General features: G+C 45.7%; 1 protein-coding gene across 10 annotated transcripts in view; it reads right to left on the bottom strand.

The window, feature by feature from the left end:
• Nucleotides 1-6,877: 6,877 nt before the first annotated feature.
• The window catches only part of LOC128326619 (pantothenate kinase 2, mitochondrial), a 61,843-nt gene continuing 44,999 nt past the window's right edge, over nucleotides 6,878-23,721 (bottom strand). For 7 of the 10 annotated variants that reach the window (XR_008308149.1, XR_008308147.1, XR_008308151.1 and 4 more), the window contains one exon: nucleotides 16,460-16,594. Coding sequence is in view for 2 of the 10 variants with exons in the window: in XM_053253783.1 (XP_053109758.1) it covers nucleotides 7,411-7,461; nucleotides 8,062-8,187; nucleotides 10,665-10,788; nucleotides 11,913-12,089; nucleotides 13,552-13,805; nucleotides 16,242-16,594; nucleotides 22,964-23,006 (1,128 nt within the window). In the remaining 8 variants the exon portion in view is untranslated. Of the gene's footprint in view, nucleotides 7,462-7,744; nucleotides 7,869-8,061; nucleotides 8,188-10,664; nucleotides 10,789-11,912; nucleotides 12,090-13,551; nucleotides 13,806-16,241; nucleotides 16,595-22,963; nucleotides 23,406-23,721 lie in introns of those variants that run through there. The other 3 variants (XR_008308153.1, XM_053253783.1, XM_053253784.1) reach the window with 3 other exon arrangements.

Here is a 23,721-nt window from a genome sequence, read left to right as displayed (position 1 = left end):
ATTCTGTTGGTGTACCGTCCACCCCGCTGCCCAACCGACTCCCTAACTGAGCTGACGGAGCTGGTCGCGTAGTTGGTGTTGGAGTCTCCTAGACTTTTAGTGCTGGGGGATTTCAATATCCACTTTGGGACTGGCTTGTCTGGTGCGGCTCAGGAGTTCATAGTGGCCATGACAACTATGGGCCTATCCCAATTAGTTTCTGAACCAACTCATGTTGCCGGCCACTCACTCGATTTGGTCTTTTGTTCGGATCAGGGGGGTGTTCCGTGGGTGGGTGATCCTTTCGTTTCCCCATTGTCATGGACAGACCACTACCTGGTTAAGCTTGGTCTCACAGCCACAATCCACCCCTGCAGGGGTGGTGGACCTATTAGGATGGTCCGTCCGAAAAGGCTGCTGGACCCAGTGGGATTTCAAAAGGCCTTAGAGGATTTTGACTTTGGTGCGGCCAGTGATTCTGTCGATGCCCTGGTGGGAACCTGGAACAGAGAACTCATCAGGGCAGTAGACATGATTGCTCCTAAGCGTCCCTTCCGACCTGCTTCAAAAATGGCCCCTTGGTATACTGAGTTGTTGTGGGGGCTGAAGCAGTTGGGTGGGAGACTAGAGCGCAAGTGGAGGATAACTTGTTTCGAATCTGACAGGATACAACGTGTGACCCATTTGAAGAGTTATGCGGTTGTGGCACATGCGGCAAAAAAGAGCTTTTTGTCTGCGCACATTGCGACTGCAGGTTCGCGCTCAGTGGAGCTATCCTGGGTTGTGAGGAGTTTGGTTTCTGCTCTTTCTACTTCAGATCAGTCCCTGGGGTCGTTCTGCTGTGATGCCTTTAATGGTTTTTTTGCGAACAAGATCTCCTGTGTTCGGGCCGATTTGGACTCCACTATTTCTGCAAGGTCTATGGAGGAGGTGTCCAGCAATCCCTCTTGCAGTATTAGATTGGATCAGTTTCAATCTGTGACTCCTAAGGATGTGGATAACCTGCTTGGGGCAGTGAGGCCTACCACCTGTTCTCTGGATCCTTGCCTGCTTCTATCTAGCAGGGAGATTGTTGGAGATGGCCTAGTTAATATCATAAATGTATCACTGAGGGAGGGTAGGGTGCCCCCTTGTTTGAAGGAGGCATTGGTTAGACCACTCCTAAAGAAGCCTTCTCTGGATCCCTTAGTGATGGACAGTTACAGGCCAAACTCCAATCTCCCTTGTTTGGGCAAAGTGATTGAGAGGGTGGTGGCTGACCAGCTCCAGGCAGTCTTGGAGGAAACTGATTATCTAGACCCATTTCAAACTGGCTTTAGGGCTGGCTATGGGGTTGAGACAGCCTTGGTCAGCCTGATGGATGACCTTTACCAGGGAATCGACAGAGGGAGTGTGACTCTGCTGGTTCTTCTGGATCTCTCGGCGGCGTTCAATACCATCGACCATGGTATCCTTCTGGATCGCCTGGGGGAGTTGGGGATAGGGGGCACTGCTTTGCAGTGGTTCCGCTCCTATCTCTCAGGTAGATTCCAGATGGTGGAGCTCGGTGACAGTTGCTCCTCAAAACAGGAACTGCTTTATGGAGTCCCCCCAGGGCTCTATTCTGTCACCAATGCTTTTTAATATCTACATGAAGCCACTGGGTGAGGTCATCAGGAGATTTGCTGCTGCGTGTTATCAGTATGCTGATGACACCCAAATCTACTTCTCCTTTTCATCTTCAGGAAATGGCACTCATTCTCTAAATGCCTGCCTACAGGCAGTAATGGGTTGGATGAGGGATAACAAATTGAAGCTGAATCCAAGCAAGACGGAGGTGCTCATTATGGGGGCTCATAATCTGAGGGATGAGTAAGATCTCCCTGTGCTGGATGGGGTCACACTCCCCCAGAAGGAGCAGGTGCGCAGCTTGGGAGTATTCCTAGACCCAGGCCTCACCCTGGTATCTCAGGTGGAGGCCACGGCCAGGAGTGCTTTCTATCAGCTTTAGCTGATTTGACAGCTGCACCCATTCCTTGGAGAGGATGACTTCAAAACAGTGGTGCATCAGCTGGCAACCTCCGGCTCGACTACTGCAATGCTCTTTACGTGGGGCTGCCTTTGTACGTAGTCCGGAAACTTCAGTTAGTTCAGAATGCGGCAGCCAGATTGGTCTCTGGGGCAACTCGGAGAGACCATATTATGCCTGTCTAGAAACAGTTACACTGGCTGCCAATATGTTTCTGGGCAAAATACAAAGCGCTGGTTATTACCTTTAAAGCCCTGAATGGCTTAGGTCCGAGTTATCTAAGAGAGCGCCTTCTTTTACATGATCCCCACCGCACGTTAAGGTCATCTGAGGAGGTCTGTCTCCGGTTGCCACTGGTTCGTCTGGTGGTGATGCAGAGGCGGGCCTTCTCTGTAGCTGCTCCTGGGCTATGGAATGCACTCCCGGCAGAAATTCATAATTTAAGATCACTGCCGTCCTTCAAGAGAGCCCTCAAAACCTACCTATTTGGCCTGGCCTTCCAGGGTTTTAAATAATTAACTGTTTTAAATTGTTGCCCTGATTTTCAGGGCTTTTAGCTGTTTTATTGTGTTTTAATAGTTTGATTTTAATTGTTAATTTGTTTTAATTGTTTTTATCATGCTGTGAACCACCCTGAGCCATTTTAGAAGGGCGGTATATAAATCAAATCAAATCAAATCAAATCAAATCAAATCAATCAATCAATTTGGTCCATGTTAGATAAAATATCCCTTTTCTGCTAAATGTGCCTTTTAAGAGAAGGCTCAGCACAGCATTTGTCCAGTGGCTGTTGGTGGTGCCTACCACATTTTTTCTTTTTAGAGTGTGAGCCCTTTGGAGACAGAGAATCATCTACCCACTTTATTTTTCTATGTAAACCACTTTTGAGAATTTTGATTGGAAAAATGTTCACTCCTGTTGTAGTAAGTGTGAATTTGTGGCTTGGTTTCCCATACTCCAAAATATAGGAAATGGAAAAATTGAATTACTTTACTATGCAAGTAAATAATTTATGTTTTAATATTTATGTGCATTTTTAAAAATTTAGGGCCCCTTTATAACATATGCTATAGGCCCCGCACTAGCTTAATCCGGCCCTGCCTTGGAGAGAGTAGAATTCAAGTTCTGCTCTCAGCCTAACTCAGATGTGGACAGAAAGATCCTCCACCTTCTTCATGTCAATGGAGGAAATAGCGTGTGGTTAAGCACTCCATGGCATTCCATCATTGTCAACCATTTGGTTGTGATCAATGAGTGATTGCATATGTGTCCTCCTCACCTTTCTTCCAAGTGCTCTTGTTGTTCTTACAATGGCCCTGTTGAAATCGGTTAGTGGAGAGATGGTGCAGAGCACAGCTTTCCCAAGGTGAGCTTCCTGGGTGAAATGTGTATTGAATTCAACTCTCTCCAGAACAAGCTGGTGACACAATCTATGGCTTGCATTCTGCACAGCAAACCCACCTATCCAAGAAGAGGGCATGTGTGCTGGTTCCATGCGACCCAACAGCCCATCCTCATTGCTAGCGAAGGCGGAGAGGCTTCTGTGGCCACGAAGGGTTGTGTCATCGCTATAGCAATGCTTCTATCATTTCATCGGGAACGACGGAAGAATCTTCACTACTGGGAGGACGCAATCCTTATAGCCACAGAGCCTCTCCACCTCTGCCGGCAGCTAGGACAGGCTGTTGGGCCGCACAGAACCCATGTGCATGCCCTGCTCTTTGATGGGCAGGGTGCTGCACAGAATGAAGCCCAGGACACACAGCGGCTCTGCACAGCTGTACACCAGGAGCATCATCGCTTGCTGCAAGGGAGCTTTCCAGCCAGAGCATGTAAAAAGACGAGGGGTTGTCCAGAGGTCACTGGCACAAGTCAAAGTCTTGACCTGCGGCCTATACATGAAATGCCAAATAGGTGCAATTAATTAATTAACTAATTAATTAACCACCTGACTCCGAAGGCTCTAGGGGTGGTTCACAGCTATAAACCTTTGTAGGAGCTTAGTAAATCCCCAGGCTTTGAAGTGCCAGATCAAAACATGGGGTTTATCAAGGCACAGTTTAAAACTAAAATAAAATGTGCCTCTCGTGTCTCTGATGCCTGCTGAGCAATGTTACCAGCTGAGCTTATTCTGCCTGCTCCCAGAAGCCTCCCTGGTTGCAACTGCATCTCCAGGCTTGGAGATGGCACTTTTGCTGTGCTCAGGAGCTACACTGCAATGTGAGCTCCCAGTCTATGTTATACATGGGGACAAGTCGCTTAGTTGGCAGTGGACTGGTCACCCCTAGATTTGACTGCAAGCCCCACAAATTGGAAAGGGGATTAGATGCACACCCCTCTTTGTGTGAGGGGGCCTGACTAAGCAGACCCAAGGACTAGCTACTGCAAGTGCCTGGCATTCAAGGTCATTTCAGCCTTGCAATGAAACCTAAACTCCCCTCTTCCTCTTGCAAGAGAGAGAACACCTGTTGTTGACGAAGCACTCAGGCCAGGAAGCAAAGGCAGACAAGACAGCAGACTCCATCACAATAGGCATGAGCCAGTGATGCTAATTTTGAAGAGGTGCCCATCAAAACTCTTGACATAATTATTGGGAAGCCTTTCCCAGCACAGGATACTCTTTAAATGCACCTGTGCACTCCAATTGTCCTCACAAACAGCTTTGAATGCCATAGGTGATTCACACACCTTCCTACCCAAGAAGGACTAAGACACGATGCATTAAAAAAAAAAAAAAAAAAAAGGTTGTCTGGGCTCCCCTATTCAGCAGAGCAGGACAAATGAAATGTGCCCTCAAAGCACATTTTGGGATACAAGTATCCCTAACTCCATTACCCAGTGTGCTTCCTTGTGTAATTACACCTGGGACTCCCGAGAAACGTATTTATTTATTTACACTTAATATTCTGCTCTTCCTCCAAGGAGCCCAGTACATAGTTAAGTTTCTACTCACAACTACCCTGTGAAGTAGGTTAGTCTGAGAGAAGTGAGATGCCCAGAGTCACCCAGCAAGTATCAAGGCTGAATGGGAATCTGAACTCGGGTCTCCCCAGTTCTAGTCCAGCACTCAAACCACCCCACCTTATGCCTCTCATTCTGGACCCCAGCAGACTGCAACAAGAAACTCCAGCAGACCACCTTGGTGGTCCCCTCTTCAGGACAGGTGATATAGCCTCTTGCCTGGCTTCTTCAGGGCTGAACCTATCCCTTTCTCTTATTTCTGAAACCTTGCAACTCTATCGTGAAGTACCTCTCTAGCCCACCTGGGAATTTACACATAATTTGGAACTTTAAGCTAAATGTACCCGACAATAGTCTATTTTTAAACATAGTTGTATTGCTTCTACTTTATTTAGTTGTCTTAATTTTTTGCATTAAACTCCTTTTTGATTTAATTCAAGCTTCTCTCTCATGCTGATTTTCTTGAGTTGCTTGCACAAAATAAGGCTGATTGGAACCATCTCCCCTTTTGAGCTAAATTCCCCACATTTGTCCAAACTAGGGGGTGCCAACCAAGCACCCTCGAGGCAGTTTCATCAACAGCAATCACCTGGCCTGCTATAGCACAGAGGCAGCAGGACACTCCAGAGTGCTTGGCACAACATCTCAGAATGCTGTGCCAGGCAAGGACATTCCAATCATGCGATCTATACCCATTATAGGAGCAAAGGATATTCCGTTGCATTTGATACTATTTTGCTGGGCACAAAAAGCAGTCAAGGGATGACAAAATGCACTGAACCCCACTGCCAGGCCCCTGGACACCCATCATGGCCTCAGCTTCCAAGAGATTACTGTGATTTTGCACACATTTTCAAGCCTACCTTACCAGTTAGAAACATGCTTCCCTATTTTTAAAAGATGAACAGCTGAGATTTAAATTCTGTGCAATACACAGCCCAGGGCACAAGGCAGGGCCCCATCCCTTTCAGTCTATTATGCATTTATAGAGCGTGCCCCATTCCTAGCCCACTGGTAAGGCGATGGGTGTTCAAGAAGCGGAAACGAATCGTTCAGCTTTCTCAAAGGAGAGCCAAGAGAGGCATTGTCTACGGCTAGCAACCGGATGCTTTATTAGCTAAAACAGTAACTCACAAGTTTATTTTTATCTCAGTGCTTGGAAGAAAGCACAAAGTGCTTAAAAGCTCCTGCTGTTGAGCCCAAAATAGACCTTCAGACTGTTCAACAAAAATCTAGAGTCTTTTGCTTTGCTGTTTTTTGTAGATCTAACAGAAGGAGACGAATTCAAAGTATTTCAGAGCCATACGCCAATCTGCGCCTGCACCCCCATTTGGAATGGACACCCAGTAGCCAGATCAGATAAGCCTTAGGTGGCTAATCCATGGCTCTGGGGTCACAAGAGGCATGGGCAGCAGGTGGCTTGTGGCACACCGTGGCACGGCTTTTTAATTTTTACTGCAAATTTGAATTCAATTGATTTGAAATCCGGGGCATTAAAATAACTGTCGGCAACTGCATCTCAGTGTTAATCAAGGCACTTGCCAGCTGCCAGAAATCTGGATGCAAGGAAATATAATAATGATAATGATGAAGAACTCTTAATCCAAGTTCTGTTCAGAAACTAGATGTCTCAGAGATCTATAGGGCAGCCTATCCTTTAGAACTGTTTGCATGTTCAGTAAGAAAGAACTAACAAAATTGACTTTTAAAAAATAGTTTTAGGTAAAGGTGCAGATTTCTCAGGTCAGGTGGTACAATTTTCTGAGACAAGAACTTTAGAATAAAATTGATCGACTATATTTCTGTAAACTCAACTGGGGATGTAGTCTCAAATCCTTCTCTTCCTAGCTTCTTCCCCCACCCCCAATTTATTACATGGACCCAACGGATGAAGAGAAAAGAAATTCTCTCTAAACCAAGAGAAGACAATTCTTTTTTTAAAAAAGGATTTAATATTTAAAGTCTGTGTTTTTGTATTCTGTACATCTCAATGCTATTGTGAAAATTCATATAGCCCTTCAAGTTCATACAAGATTAGAAAATAAAAAAGCTCTTAAAATAGTTTGAGAACATTGCAATGTACATCAGCACCCAGCTAGCTCTGCACACCACCCCCGCAACGTCATCCTCCTCTACATTTTATGTAACAAATGCTGCTCAAAGCAAGACTGACTAAACATGTATTTTAACAGTTGTGCTGCAAGACATATATATTCCATCCACAAATTTGCATATACAGATATATATCTTCCTTACAAACTAGTATATATTCAGGATTAGTTTCAACTATTTTTTTAAGAACTTTGTCCTCCTCTGCACTGATTGATGAGGTCATGCACAATCACTTCCTCTTATTCGTCAAACCAAGATGACGCTTTACAAATAAAGCTAAATAAATTCAGATATTCCCTTTGGTGTAAAAATCCCAGCAGCAGCAACCTGGGCCCAGCCTGCATCTCAAATCAGGACGAATGCAAAAGCTCCAGAAGAGCTCCAACTGCTCCAAAGTAACCCTATTAAAAAACAAACACACACATATACAAATACAATTTTTATTCTGTGTCTAAAGACTTGCTACAAACAACAAGAGCAACTGAACATAGTGACAAGCTGGGGTTCTCGAACTTGGCTCCCCGGAAGTTGTTGGACTATAGCTCCCATCAGCCCCAGTCACAAAGTGGCTTACAAAAAAAAAAAAAAAGGCATTTATTCATCAGCTTTTCATTCAAAGCCCTTTCAAGTGGAGCATGGAGGTGGCACACAAATACCCCATCACGTGTGAAAGCTCTTAATCACCTGCAAGCTGCCCCTTCTTGAAACCTCAATGCCCCACACTCTGAGGAACTGGTTATCCTTTGGGTGGGTAAAGGTTGTGCTCCATTTCTGTGGTCTACTGAACTGCTGTTCGCCATCTTGAGGCCTGGAGAACATTAAGATATGAATCCAATTCATAATGAAAAGGATTGCCAATTACAAGATAATTAAACTGGCAAATTAAACCACCTCACTGAAATCAAGGTGGAAGTAAAAGCTACTTGGTAGGCTGCTTCCTCCCCACAAAGAGAACTGGGCAGGGGGAGAAAGGTCTGCCTGGGTTGCAGTGGACCTCTTACCTCATGCTCCAAGAAGAGAGCCTTTAACTGTCCCTTTGACCAGTAATCCAAAGCATATGCCAAGAACTTCATTGAGATTGTATTGATACGCAAGAAATTTCCCACAAAGACCACCCGATGAATGTTCTGCAAGAAGGGAAAGAAATATTAGAATCGTGACACCCGTCTTCGAAGCACCAAAGATGCACAAAAGTGTTCTGCACATTTCAGTAACTAGAGAGATCCCTCTTTATATCGTCTTAAGTCACCAAGCTAGCATCAAAGTCACCCCATAAAGACACACTGCAAAAGCCCAGCAAACAGGTGCCCAAAGTGCATATTCCTCCTCTCTCTTCCCCTTGGCCACTGTACATTTATTAGGGGGGCATACGGTGCTGATCTAGACTGGAGAAAACAGATCTTGGTGGGGAATTAAATGGCAGCAAATGGAAGGCTGCAGAAGAGACCACTTCGGCCCTTGGTAATAGGGGCAACCTAGGAGGCAGAGCTCAATAATGAAGTCAGAACAAGGTCACAGGGAGAAGAAAGCGATTTGTGCAAAAATGCAATTCCCAGGTTTTCTGCTGGCTTCCAGTTTCCACCTTATGAACTGAACAGATTCAAAACTGCTGCATGTCTTGTGTGAGATTCTGCACCAGACACTAGCTGGACTGCCGACATGTCACAGGATGCTGAAAAATTCTAGTGGCTGAGGGCAATGGCTGGTCATAGAATATTGGCATTAGCAGGCCAGCTGTGAAAAAGGTCAATTTGACTGGGGGAGGCAAATAACCTTGGAGGATCTAGGGATAGGAAGGGCTATGCCCTGTGGAGTGGCACAAGAAGAAGTTCACCTGCTGATTAGAAATCTATTAGCCAAATATATCTAGCAGATAAAGACATCCTGATGTCCTGATTTTTTTCATCTGTGTGTGGAATGAGTTTGGTTCTGAGTGGCAGTATCAAGGCAGTGTGCATGCACGTGCATTCAGAGTGGGGCCTTCCTGATTCAACCTGAGCAGGATCTAAAATTAACTTAGCATCAAAAAACTTGTGTGTATGCATGCACACACCTCTTAGAGGGAACAGTGGCCAACAGATGCTTAAAAGCTTTTTTATTTATTGTTCAGTTTTTATACCGCCCTTCACAAGGGTGGTTCACAAAAGTTAAAATACAATACAATTTCATAAAAAGCACATAAAAAACCTTAAAACCAGTTAAACAGTAAAACCAGTAAAAACCATAACACACCCAAACCACCACCACAAAGATGGCCGAGAACAAAAAACAAGAAAGCTGAGAAACCTGGCTTCCCCATGCAATTTTCTAGAGCAGAGGTCATACAAGTATAAAAAGTAACTCACACTAGGACCTGGGGTAACTTAAGGCAGGCAATTAAAAACAGGTAAAAATTGGGTGAAGTCTCGGCTTCCAACGGAAACCTTTACACTTCCCCTCTAAACACTGCCAACACACCATCTTTGTTTCTTGTTTCTCCAATCAGGCCTTCCAATCTCCTGGTACAGTTCCCCCGCAAATACCTCTCTTCCGTTTCAGGAGTGGGGAGTGTCCATACGACAAGATGAGCAGGCCCTGGCTCTTTCATAGCCCTGTACAATGCTGCTTGACATGGTTGCAACAAGGCAGCACTGTAAAGAAGCTGAAAGTGCCAAGCTCAGGCAAAAGCCGCCCTAGAAACGGCAGCAGCTGTAACTACTCTTCTCTTCAGATCACTTACTGACAGGATCAGCTCTTCCTCCACTGAAGTCCTTAGCTTGGAATATATTTGTTTTTGGCATTTGTATACTGCTTTTCAGGCAAACCTCCCACAGCGGCTTACATAAACGTTTCAAGGAAGGACCAGACACCAAGCAACGTGCTTAGATCTTAGCATGCTGAGCACCTCTTTCATCTCTCCTCCCCTTGGAGCAAGATGGTTCTTGGGCAGCTCTGTGGTTGCAGTTGGGGAGGGAGGGGCCACCTCAGCTGGAACCTGGGAGCCGGTTATCCATCATGGTACTGCACGGAATATCAGCAATGTCCTTTTTGCTGGCCTTCCGTGAAATATTCAGCAGGGAGGGAATTTTCTGCGCAATATTCAGCAGGGAGGGAAGTTGTTTACCCCATGTCCTGACCTCCAGTCTTTCCTGCACACCGCCAGAAAAGCAATTTTCAGTGATTCCAGCAAGTTCACCAATGAACAGGCGACTCCACTAGAGAGCCCTCTTCAGATATTGCATCGCACCTGCACTTGGATGTCTCTACACACATACATGTGGTTGTGTGAATGACTGTGTTCATTAAAAAGTCCCCCTGAACTGCAGCATACAGAAAGGAAGTTTACAAGAACGGGTGAATAGCTGTCTAGCTGTGTACAGATCTCTACCCGTGGATACTGTACACAGACTGTACGACTGCTGGACACGCTGCTCCATCTGGGTGGCCTTTCCTCCCATCCTTTCTTTGTGACTCTTGCTCCTCCTTACCAAAGGAAAGGATGGCTAGACAGCTATTCCCTCCCTGCTTCCAGAAGGCATCCCTGCTTCCTGCGCTGCCAAGAGTACATGCTTCTCTTGACTGGCTCGCACATGGAGGCACGGGATTGAAAGCTCTCTTTCCATACCTCATTGAGCGCACACATCCGTGCGATGGAGCCGATGTTATTGGTGATGGTGATCAAGGTTGCTCTGGCCAGGTCTTCTTTGCTGGCTGCCTCTCGTTTCTCCTTGCTCATCATGTTCCCAAAGCTGGATAGAAATGTTTGCCAAAACAAAAAATGTTGAAGGGTGTTTACAAGAAAAGTGCACAGCACATTGTGAAAGCAAGAAAGGGGCTGCAGGATACGTTTTTTCTAGTGCAGGATCACAGAGGCGGAAGATTCCAAACAGCCACGTATCCCAACCGCTTCGGTAGGAGGCAGAATCATCCAGCACGCCACAGCCTTCATCAGAAAGTGCTGATGGGACTAACACGCACCACGGGTTTCAAAGAAAACGAGCGGTGCCCCTGCGCTGAATTGCAAGGTGGGCTAGCCCATCCCTGGTCCATTACCTGCCTCCACAGGCTTGCCCCAAGACAGGCTGTGAGACAGAGGCTCAGCAAGTCCCAAGGAAGCTGTTAAGTCAGCTATTCAGGAATAGAGGCAACAACCAAGGGGCTCAAAATGTAGAGATCCTTAATTTTCTAGGTTCCTCTAGAACTAGTTGTCTAAATTGGGAACACGGGAAGCTGCCTTATACAGAGTCAGACCACGGGTCCATCTAAGGAGCAGAGGCAGCAAACACTAACTGTCCATTTTGCTAAGCTGGGTCCATCCTGTGTGCATTTGGATGGGTGACTACATGTGAACACTGTGGGCCCCAAGATGTTGAGGCCGTAGCTCAGGCGTAGAGCATCTGCTTGCACGCAGAAGGTCCCAGGTTCCATCCCTGACAGCATCTCCAGGTAGGGTTGGGAGAGACTCCTGCCTGAAACCTTGGAGAGTCACTGCCAGTCAGTGTAGATAATACTGAACTAGGTGGACCAATGGCCTGACCAGGTATAAGGCAGCTTCTTGTGTCTACAACCTGGCTCTACAAGGTTTCCGGCTCAGGGATCTCTCCCAGCCCTACCTGGAAATATCAGGGACCTTCTGCATGCAAAGCAGATGCTCCTACAGCCCCATCCCTAGGACACGACCCCATCACTAGAAGCAACAGACAGATGCTACATCCCCTTCTGTGAACACACACAAGTTTGACTTTTAGACAGTAATAAAGTCACCCACATGATAATAAGGTCACCCACATTCGTTCCAGGTTGCCAAAAGCACGTTGAGAAAAGTCTTACAAATATACCCCACTCTCTACAAATACCCCAGGTGAGGCCTTACCTGGATGCGACAGCCCAGCCCGGCAGCCCAAATCTCTCGTAGTCGCCTCCATAAATATCCCTCACGAGTTTGTCCACCTTAGTGCTGTCCCCATGGGATGCCATCTCCAGAGCCTCTTCAAAGGTGGAGCAGCCAGTCAGAAGGCAGCAGAGACCAAAAAAGGTCCCTCCTCCAAGGCTAGCAAAATAAACAAAAAGAAACCAAAGACACACACTTTTGCTACCTCGTGAACATCAGTGATGGAGTGGGGAGAGCAAGAGGGGGAAACAAAAGCCTGAATGGATTTAGCCTGAATGAAAAGAAAGTTAACACACTAGGAGTTGGCACCGATCCCTCTATGTCAGCCTCCTGTGAGATGTGCAAGTGGCAAAGCTCTCTAGCAGTTTTACATCCTAAAGAACAGCTCAAGAGGACAATTCACACTCTCAGCCACTACGCAACAGCACGATTACACTGACTTACAAAAAGGTTTTAGTTTGGTTTTAACTGTAAGTTGTAAACCACCCTGAGATTTTATATAGGGTGGTATAACAATACGACAAATGAATACATCAGTGGACTCTTATAACTATTAGACATTAGTGCGGTTGGTCTTGGGGTCATGGTGGACAGCTCGTTGAAAGTGTCGACTCAATGTGCGGCAGCTGTGAAAGAGGCCAACTCCATGCTAGGGATCATTAGGAAGGGAATTGAAAATAAAAGTGCTAATATCATAATGCCCTTATACACATCTATGGAGTGGCTACACTTGAAGTACTGTGTACCATTCTGGTCACCATACCTCAAAAAGGACATTATAGAACTGGAGAAGGTGCAACCAAGATGATCAGGGGTCTAAAGCCCCTTCCCTACAAGCTAAGACTACAACACCTGCGGATTTTTAGTTTAGAAAAAAGGTGACTGAGGGTAGACATGCTAGAGGTCTATAAAATTATGTATGGTGTGGAGAGAGATAAATTTTTCTCCCCGTCGCATAACACTAGAACCAGGGGTCTTCCCATGAAACTGAAGGCTGGGAAATTTAGGACCAACAAAAGGAAGTACTTTTTCACACAGCACATAATTAACCTATGGAATTATCTGCCACAAGATGTGGTGACAGCCACCAGCCTGTCACCAGGCTTTAAGAAGGGCTTAGATAAATCCATGGAAGACAAATCAATGGATTTGCCACCCCCAACCTCAGAGGCAAGATGCCTCTAAATACTAGCTGTAGGGGAACAACAACAGGAAGGAGGGCATGCCTTCAGCTCTTGCTGTGGGCTTCCCAAAGAATACATTGTTCCAATGTGAGAAACAAGATGCTGGACTAGATAGGCCTTGGACTTGATCCAGCAGGGCTGTTATGTTCTTATGATCATCATTTAGCCAGGCATATGGACTGTAAATCACAAACCTGCCACTGAGGATTCCTTGTAGGATTGGAAAACATTGCCATATTTACCTAAACAGAAGACAAACCTGAATTTAAGATAACCCCCTTTAAAAATATGGTTTATATATAGATTATACTATTTACTCAAAAGGAAGTGAACCCCGAATTTAAGACAACCCCCCAATTAATAACATCAAACAACTTGGGGAAAAATCTAATCTTGACTTCAGGTAAGTACAGTATGGTTTTGCTGACAGATCTTACCTGGTTCCTGTGACCCGTTTGTAATTGTCCTCTGAATACACAGCCAAGATGCTGACCCCCGAACCAATGTTCACCAAAAGAAGAGGGTAAGGGTTCTCCAAGTTGAAGGGAAGCTTATGACATCTCTCTGGATCCGTTGGGTTTTCAAAATAGTAGCACTCTGAGTGTCCGTTGAACCCAACCGAGTCAATGTATAAAACTCCTTTAATAAGGCAGTCGAGTTCATCCAGTTTACAAAGCTGGAGGTCACCCACCTGTTTGGAGAAACAAGTTTTGAAGAAAGCAAGGTAAGCTCTTCCCGGAGGCACTGAACAGCTGGAGAGTGTTATCTATCACTTGATGGTAGTTTCCTTTTCTCTTACGTCTGTCACTTGGGGACACTGGCCTACAGCCAGAGAACTCCAGAGTTCTGATACTAGGAATGTCAAATCTTGCAAGTTCACCAACACAGTTTGTGCAAATCTGTATCAGTGTGCTCATTTAGACACTCTGCATTAATTGTACACTAATGGAAAAGTCATTAGACAAAAAGAGGAATGGGATTCTTATGGGGCAATGGAATGGCAGGACGGACCACAGTCCAGAAGGAAGGCAAAGCTGGAGTTTGATGGCATAGCAACTGCTAGGCTAACTTGCAACACCAACACAGAGGACTAGCTGCTCTATGGCCAAAACATCAATGGGGCCCTCTGATCTCATGACCGTTCAGTCTTTGGTGGTTCAAAAAGATGTATCCATCACCTGGTAATGGGCAGCTAGTGATCTCACAGCATCCTGGTTCAGGATAGAAGCTATGGGGAGAAAAGACAGAAAGGCCCTGCAGCTATCAAGCCCAAACCCTTGCCATAAGGCAGGGCTACCCACTCTTCTGCCCAGATTAATGCAGGCAAACCAAGCCAGTGTGTGCCATGAGCCAAGAGCAGGAACTCTACAAGAAATGCTTGCAGACCAGATTATGCAAGCAAGAGAGCCATGTTAGTGTTTATTTGCACTGATGCTCTAGCCAAGTAGTCCTGGAGAACAATAAAACCTGCAAGGACTACAATCGGCTTCTGGGCATGAAGTGTGCAGAGGCCTATAGCTCCATGGCAGAGCCCACACTTGGCACGCAGCAGGTCCCAGGCTCGATTGGCGGCACTGCCATCTAAGAGGCTCTCAGGCAGCAGAGTTGGGGAAGACCTCAGCTTGTCAGAGCAGATGGTACTGGGCTAAGCAGATCAACGATTCAATTCAGTATAAAGAAGCTTCATAGCTTTATTTAAGCGAACCCTGCTGGCTATTAAGATCATCGGGGCGGGGGGAGGGGGAGGTCTGCCGGCAGTTATCACTGGCTCGTTTAGTGGCAACCCAAACCAGGCCTTCTCTAGGGCTCTGAAACACACTCCCAAATTAAATCAGGACCTCCCCATCTCTGGCTGCTTTTAAGTGACTTTTGAAGACACACCTATTTTATCAGTTTTTTAGTTTACGATGTTTTAAAGTTTTATTGATGGCTATTTTAATTTGTTTTATGGGTTTTTTAAAGGTTTTAATTGTAAACTGCCCAGAGATTTTATATGGATGGTATATAAATATGATGGATGAATGAATGAATGAATGATGTTCTTATCTAATCTGAGGGCTATAGGCCACCTCCAGCCTCAGAGGGAAGATGCCTCTGAGTACCAGTTGCAGGGGAGTAACAGCAGTAAGAGAGAGGGCATGCCCTCAACTCCTGCCTGTAGGCTTCCAGCGGCATCTGGTCGGCCACTGTGTGAAACAGGAAGCTGGGCTAATGGGCCTGATCCAGCAGGGCTGTTCTTATGTTCTAAGTAGCTTTATAGTCACAGAGCCTTCCATAACAAGAGCTGCAAGTGGGGAACAGTTGGTGGTGAGCCAGCACACCCCACCCTTGCCTAGTTGTGACATTCCCAAGGTGTTCACGAGGAAGCACGAAGGCTCACTGAAGCGTTTTAGCAAACAGTGCTTCCTGGTCTCAGGAGAACCAGAAATACAGTATGTTCTTTTTAAAAATAAAAACTGAGGTTTGCAGGAGTCTGGTAGATATGCCCGATTCCATGAGTCACAGTGAAATCCTAGGCATGTAGTAAACCAGTGTCTCAGCATGCTGAATGAAGAGGAACAGCTGTGAAGCTGCCAGGGAGATGATGCAAAGGAACCCCGCCCCTTGTCCCCTGTGGTGCTTCATGCCATGGCTCGGAATTTCATAGGGACTCAAGCTGAAGTATGCATCTCTCTTTCTTGCTCTTTCACACCCACCCACAACATGCAGTCTAATGGTAATCCACAAAAATAAGCAGCATCTGCCAGTGTATCCCACTATTCACCCCTTTCATTACAAAATGCATCATCAATCAGCTAAGCCAAACACACGTTAAGCTCATGAAGAGATGACAATGACTGAACTGCAGTAGCCAGCAGTATTAATGGGCTTCTTGATTGCCCAGTTTTTTCCTTCGGAAGTCCTATTTCAAAGAACATATAGACATAATTACACCTGGTAAATCTCTTGTTTTACAGGTATATAGCCCAACATTTTATCATTGCTGGTAAGCTCAAACTGGGAAACTAGGCTGCCCCAAGGGCGTTACCACCATTGTGCCGGTCCTGCAACAAACTCAGCTTCTATTTTGCAAGCTTTAACAAGGTGCTACTGCAGCTTAAGGGTATATAAGCCAAAAATTGCATACTGTGCGAAAGTCCTCCTCAAATTTATACGCTCCACCTCCCGTGGCACACAAGGTAGTGTGGAGGCTTGAGAAGTGCTTTTCGCTGCCCATTTGAATAAAAGCAGGCATGTCATGAGTAGGAAAGCGTATAAAGTGCAGATTGCCTTTACGTCCACACAGCGTAAGGTCCCTTAGCTCAAGGTGGACGTCCCGAATGCCTGTCGATCCATAGGCGGTGTTGGAGGTCAGGTATTTCCGAATGCTTTTCAGATTCTCCACTTCCTCTTCTTCTTCTTCCGTGGTAATGTCTTTTGGTTCAAAATAAACAAGCTTGACCAAGGTCCCTCCAATATCCAAGCCAAACCAAGGAAAGGCTAAAGGAAGGGGGGGGGCAGTGAGGGAAAGAGAGAGAAGAAATGGTCACTGTAAGAGGTGGTTTTAGGTCACTCACATAAAAATAGGGTGAACACTGGCTAGCACTTGCCTGTCTATACAAGCCCCACCCCTCAATCACTGATTGAGCTGCTGTGAAGTCACAGAATATGCAAAAACATTCCAGTAGCAACTGGTGCCAACACCAGCAATTGGAATCTTGGCAAAACCATGCAGCTTCTGCAAGGGAGTGAAAGAGTAGATTGTCTACAACAGGGGTGCACAACTGTTCTAGCCAACTGGTTTAGTGGTTAGAATGCTGGACTAGGACTGGGAAGACCCGAGTTCAAATCCCTGTTCAGCCATGAAACTAAATGGGCGACCCTAGGCCAGCCATTTCTCTCTCAGCCTGACCTACCTCACAGGGGTGCTGTGAGGATAAACATAACCACGTACACCACCCTGGGCTCTTTGGAGGAACAACTGCATCAATCAAGCAATCAAACTCTAATCCCTCAGTGGGCTGGAACCAACCATGACTTGGTATGAGGAGGCCAGGGTAAATTTAAAAATGTCAACAAAAGCTGTTATTAGTTACTTCTGGATCTTTTCCCCTCATCAAGTGGTTCTGCCCAGCTCAGTCCGTGGGGCACCTCAAGTGCATATCAACCCCAAAGAAATGCCAAGTCCCCTCCTCTCCCTAAACCAGTGTTGCTTTCAGGTGCAATTCTAGGCATGTTTACTTAGGAGTAAACCTCACTGGGTACACTGTGGAATGTATTTCTGAGTAAACATGCACAGGATGGTGCTGTAGGGCTGTTTCTGGAGGGAACAGAGGATGGTCCCCCTTGGAGAAGAGGGAACTAACTGAAAGAGGGACCCTTTGCCTTTGTGGGGTGCTGTTGCTGCTGGATTTTCCTACTTGTGGACCAGCAAAGAAGTCCAACGGGCTGGATCTGGTCCCTGGGAATTACACTGTGCAGGCCTGGTCAAGAAAAAAAGACCACAAAGGGACTGTGAGAAAAAGGAGGAGCTCTGAGGGCAAGGGCGGGGGGGGCAGTGATGGGAAGCCAAGTTGAAAGAGGCACAGAAAGCAGGAAAGCTTACAGTCAGGGAGGAATCATAATACATGCAACCCAAGAAAAATCGCATGGACTTTAACCATTTTGCCAAAGAGAGAATTTAATAATTTTGTTTGTTTAGCCAGACATGGCAGATCTGACTCAAATGTTTCAATGATATAGAAGGCTCAAGAATTGTGTTATAAAGAACATATGCCAACAATTTATTTATTTATAATTATAATTCTACATATTTTATCCCGCCCAAAACTTGCATCTCTGGGCGGTTTACAAATTAAATTATATTTAATTAACTATATAAATATATATTCCTCCCATGTGTATCTGACCTTTAGTCATGCCAAAGGCAACATATGGAGTCCCACTAAAATACACAGCTAAGCATAACACAAGTCATAAATTGCACCCACTCAAGATTATTGCTGACTAGCTGATCAGTTACCCAGGGTGAAAAAGAAAGGAAGTGATCTTTCCAGGGTCTCAACTCTCAAAACCAGAAGCTGAAGAGAGTTCTGGGAATATCATTCCAGAACAACTGAGGATGTAGAAACCTGGGCCCTCCCACATCCAAGTTCCAGCACAGCAGATATTAACAGTGGCACAAAGAACGATGTTGGTTGTTCAAGCACAATCAGCTCAGAAGGTGGCGGCGGTGGCTGCAGCAGGAGGAATTCGTTTTACAGCATGAGAATGCAGCCCTCCCCACTTCCTCTGCCGACATTAACAGAAGAGGCACAAAGATGTTGGTGTTCTAAGAGGAGCTTCAGGAAGGCTGCTGCATAGTCTTAAGAGGATTAATAATACTATACTCCTAGACAGCAGTTAAATCATCGGCTTTAAGTGACAGGCACCAAAAGGCAACACAAGCTGTCATTTCACTCGTCCTCAACCCTTGCAATTTCCCCCACCTCACATTTGTGTAAAAGTTTTTCTCAGAAAATTTTACTATGCAGATTTTTCTGATGCCCTAAATATTTACATCTACCAACTTCCTCCTTCCCTCTAGTAGCCTGGACTTCTCCATAAGGATGCCATTCAACCTTTTTTCCTGATTATGTCAGTGTTCTTCATTGCAAGGCCCTTGAGCTAGTGGCTGCTCCCATTGACCCCGAGTGCAACCCCCTGACTAATTGTTTGTTAGGCCCATGCAAAGCTTCAGTCAAAGCCAAAGATGCCACACAGCTCCCCTGGCACCATGCTGAGACCATACTCACCATGCACTGCTGCACCTTTGCCTGGGGCCCATGAGGCTCCTTAAAGGGAAACAGAGCCCTCTTGAGCCCTGGCGCCATCTGCATGGAACACTGGGAAGCAGCGGCACACCTAGGCAAACTGGGCACCCAGAGCGCCCCTGCCACAAGGCCCCCACCCACCGCCACAAGTCCCCTCCCTGATATTCCAGCCGCCCATGTGCATGGCCGGGGGGTGAGGTGAGCAGGCCTCCCCCCACCTGTGATGGCAGTGAGCGGAGCGGGAATGGCCACTCTGCCCGCCACGGGTGAGGGGAGGCCTGCTCGCCCCATCCCCCAGCCGTGCAGATGGGTGGCTGGAATATCAGGCTCATGGTGGCGGGGAGGAGGGCTCGTGGCCTTTGGAAGTCCCTATGGGCCTTGGAGGCCATGGGCTGGGGTCCCAAGGTCTGGGGGGTTAGAGCACCTCTGCAAGGAAGCTAAGTCTCTCCAGCACTTTCCTCATAGAGCTCTATGGGGGGAAGTGCTGGGAAGGACGACATTCCCAACAGCCTGTGTGTACTTGCTAAGATGGCACTGGGGCTTGATGAGGCTATGTTTCTCTTGAAAAAAACCCCTCCTCAACCAGGATGTAGCGGGAAGTGGCTCTCACACCAAAAGGTTTTTTGCCAGAGTGGCCCCCGCTTAAAAAACAGTGAAGATCACTGGATTAGGCGTTATTGGGACTACTTCCAAACCAAAAACACTAAAAAACTAAGATTTTATGCAAACGTTTCCTGCTTCCCCAACAGAGAAAAATAAACGAACTCTGATCTGTGCGTCTACTGTACTGAAAGTGAAACAAAAAAATAGGTTTCTTGCAATGCAAGATGAAACAAAATTTTCGTTTGGGGTTTGATTTGACCTGCATAGTCCTTTTTGTTTACCCAGGCCTGTTAAATTCTGGTTTTCAGATGTGATTTGATTTTTAACTAATTTTAAAATGAGTTTTAAAACTGCTTTGTATTGTATTTTGTATTTCTTTTCTCCCTCTTTATCTGTTATGATTTAATGTGTTATGTGTTTTTATTGTGTTTTAACCTTGTGTTGTGAGCCACACAGAGAACAATTTGTTTTCAGGTACCTAACTAATAAAGTTTATTATTTCTTGTTTACACAGTCAGACAGGTGTTATTGACTGGTTTGTTTTATCCAGACATCGAGTCCTTCCCAAGGACCTGGGATGGCTGAATTTTATTATCAATGTTGTTGTTATTATTATAGATATTGTTGCAAAATATAGGCTGTTCCCAGTAAAAGTTGCTTTTTGTAACTGGCTGATGGTGATTTCTGTGGCCCCTATGGTGCTGAGGTGTTCTTCAAGTTGTTTTGGAATTGCACCTAGGGCACCAATTATTATTATTATATGGTTCTCTCTTACATACTTCCTAGGATAATAATTTGAACAACATTAATTACAACTCTGAAATGAAATGGTCAAGCTTGTCTAATATTGCATGGACACCATCTATTATTACTAATGAATTGTACAAAACAATGAAGCTTTTTAGAAATGGAAAATTTTCCACTGAAAATTAAACTATGAAAAATGCTCCAGAAATCTTTTCCATTTTGAACCCCTCCCTCACTGAAAATTCCACACTTCTACCCCAACCCACAATACATATGAACTCTTCCAGGCATGCTGTGTGTGTGTGTGTGTGTGTGTGTGTGTGTGTGTGTGTGTGTGTGGCGGGGGGAGCACTGTGCAAACCAGCAAGACACAGGGCTGCTTTGCCCCTATTTTTGCAATTGCAACAGCTCCAGAAAGTAGTGCTAAAATCATGGAAATAAGTTCAAAATGTATTCTCTGTTCAAACAGTATTTTCTTCATATTATGGTGGACCTGTGTATGCAAGGGGGCAAATGCAGAGGAAAAACCCAATGCAAAACCAACATGTGCATCAGCTCAAAGTCACATACTTTTCCAATACCAAAATAGGGCTGTGATGTTTTCGCAGTCTGGAAACCGAAAGGCCACACTTTCAATTCACTGGTCTCTGTGTACATCTGGCCGTCACAGCAAACTATTTCTACTCAAATATACTGCTTAACCAACTCTGCTATTCCACTTACAAAAATATTTCAAAGACTTTTAAACTAAGACACCATTTTATCGCACAATAGATGTACAGTGCTGAAGGGGACCCAGCAGCCCCTCTACTAGCTAGCACATGCACGGTAAGAAAATTGCACCGCCCTACACACACTCAAACTGCAACGTTTTGTCACCAGGCGGGGGAGGGGAATGCAATTCACGCCCTCCCCAAAATAGCACTTTTACCACCATTTTTGAAGCACTGTGTAGAATGCAGCTTGCACCAAAGCCCTGGACATCTTTTGGTGCACATGACATCATTGAGAGAGCCACACACATTTTAAAAAATAGATGGAGTTTAAAATTACAATTATTCATTTTCAGGTTGTTTTACAGATATGGAACTCTGTAGCAGGTGCCTTCAAAAACCTGGCGGGGGCGAGGGGAGGACCTGTCAAGTACCAGCAAGGAATCAGCTCTTCTACTGCAGGATTCCCCATAAATATTTTTCTCCCTTAGTCTTGGGGCACATGTACTCTTCCTTTCCACTGCTGGAATACACACTATTTTTATTAATATTTATACTCTGCTTTTCAACAACAAAATTCACAAAGAGGTTTATACAGCAAAAGGAGGAATGGGAAGCTCCCTCAAAGAGGCTCCTATTCTAAGAAGACACACAAGGGAGACACACAAGGGAGAGGAGAGCTGGTCTTGTGGTAGCAAGCATGACTTGTCCCCTTAGCTAAGCAGGGTCCACCCTGGTTGCATATGAACGGGAGACTTGATGTGTGAGCACTGGAAGATATTCCCCTTAGGGGATGGAGCCGCTCTGGGAAGAGCAGGAGGTTCCAAGTTCCCTCCCTGGCAGCATCTCCAAGATCGGGCTGAGAGATTCCTGCCTGCAACCTTGGAGAATCCTCTGCCAGTCAGTGAAGACAATACTGAGCTAGATAGACCAATGCTCTGACTCAGTATGTGGCAGCTTCCTATGTTCCATCAGCAACAGCCACTGGGAGAGAGGCTATGTTGGGCTGTATAGGAGGGCACAGTTGCTACTAAATAGAAGCAAGACATCACTTTTAAACGTGCCTCTTTGTACAGTTAGCAGGGGGTCAGTCCTGAAAAGGGAAAAATATCGAGGGAAGGGGGGGGGGGAGATACATGCACTTTCTTAGTGGAAGATAAGGCTAATGACTTTCAGCCATGGCTCTTTTCTCCACCCCAGACCTAGTTTAGAGTAACTAGGTCCCTAAGTCACATAAATATAAAGAATACAAAATGCATCCTAAAAGCTAGTCTCCCTTGCAGGATCCCATTTCCTTTTCTGGAGGCTTAAATGGTGACGTAATTCTCACAGAAGGGGGGAAAGTAGACCCAGATGTATTCCATTAACTTGAGATAGGATTGTAACCTTCAAATCTATCATACAAGCTGGTGTCAAATCTTGGAAGCATAGCCTCGTATCAGGCATTAACCGGGAATTAAATTTCCTTCCGCCTCTCTTGAGTGGCTACAGAAGAATGCCTCTGAGCACACACAAAATGCCTTTTCCACACAACTGTCATTTCAATCACACGTGTAACTACAGAGTTGTGTCTTCCAGACAGGCCTGAGATTGGCCAGCACCAATTTGCCCTCAGAGTTTTAAAGGCATCTTTGAAAACCTTACATCCTAAAGGCTCAAAAGCCGGGGGGGGGGGGGATGTCTAAATTTATTAGATCCTCAAAGCTCACTTAATCAATCACTAACCAGGTTCTAATCTCACTCCAGGAACAGAACTAATAAAGCTGGAGGTGCACAACATGCTCACCAGATGTGTTCTGGTAGGCACACGCTCATGTAAATGGCATCAGTTAGTACTGTTGTATTAATAAGAGCATGCAAACAAGCAACAGCCAGCCCTGAGATGCATAACACTGGAGCTAAACGAAAGTCACAGGTTTGCCCATCGGTGCCTCCAAAGCCCTCACTGTTTATCAGCTGCAAAGGGAGAATTTTAAATTACGTCATTAATCAACCTGATATTCGGCTCTTCAGACAGGATGCAGGGTGGGGAGCCATATGCAGTATGAAGTCCAGCTCTCAGATGTCTTCCTGTTCTTGCAGACTACTACAACCCAGGCACAATCCCAGCAGCTGTCCGTTTCCCTCACACTGAATTAAGTATAATTTGCAGTTGCAAAAACAAAACCAGCCTCATGACATCACTCTCTTCCTCTTAACCCCACTACCCCCTCTCAAGCGTCTCCTCTTTTTTACTCTTCCTCTTCCGCCCCTTCAGTGAGGTCCTTCACCAGACAGGACCACGTCCACTCCACATTTATCCAGTCTTGACCTGAAATGTGTGCCATTCCATGTTTCATGCACCTCCTCTCATTTCCCTCTAGCTTCCTTCTAGCCTCCCTCCCTCTGCTTTAACATCCTGGATTCCTTAAACAAGAAGCGCTCTCATCCTCTAGCTCCCAAGCAGCAGTCGCCAATTAAAAACCAGGGGCTTGTGGGTACAGTCTGGAGTCTGAGCGGTTGCCACCCTGAGATAGCAACCCCCTGCCTACACAAACGAGGTGTTCCTGGGTGCTTCAGTTTCACCACCCTGTGGCAATATTGGGAAATTATTGCTAATGCAATGCCAACATCAATGTACGTCCTAAAAAAGCTGTGTCTTGAGGCACTTTAGATGTTAACACGTTTGAGCCATGATCTTTTATAGGCAAGAGCTTACTTTGTCAGGTTAGAGTGTTGGACTAGGACCTGGGAGACCAAATCCCCATTTAGC

Source organism: Hemicordylus capensis, chromosome 5 (genome assembly GCF_027244095.1).
Source record: "Hemicordylus capensis ecotype Gifberg chromosome 5, rHemCap1.1.pri, whole genome shotgun sequence".
Classification (NCBI taxonomy): domain Eukaryota; kingdom Metazoa; phylum Chordata; class Lepidosauria; order Squamata; family Cordylidae; genus Hemicordylus; species Hemicordylus capensis.
The sequence above is the reverse complement of the archived record's forward strand: the minus strand, read 5'-3'. Positions and strand labels throughout refer to the sequence as shown.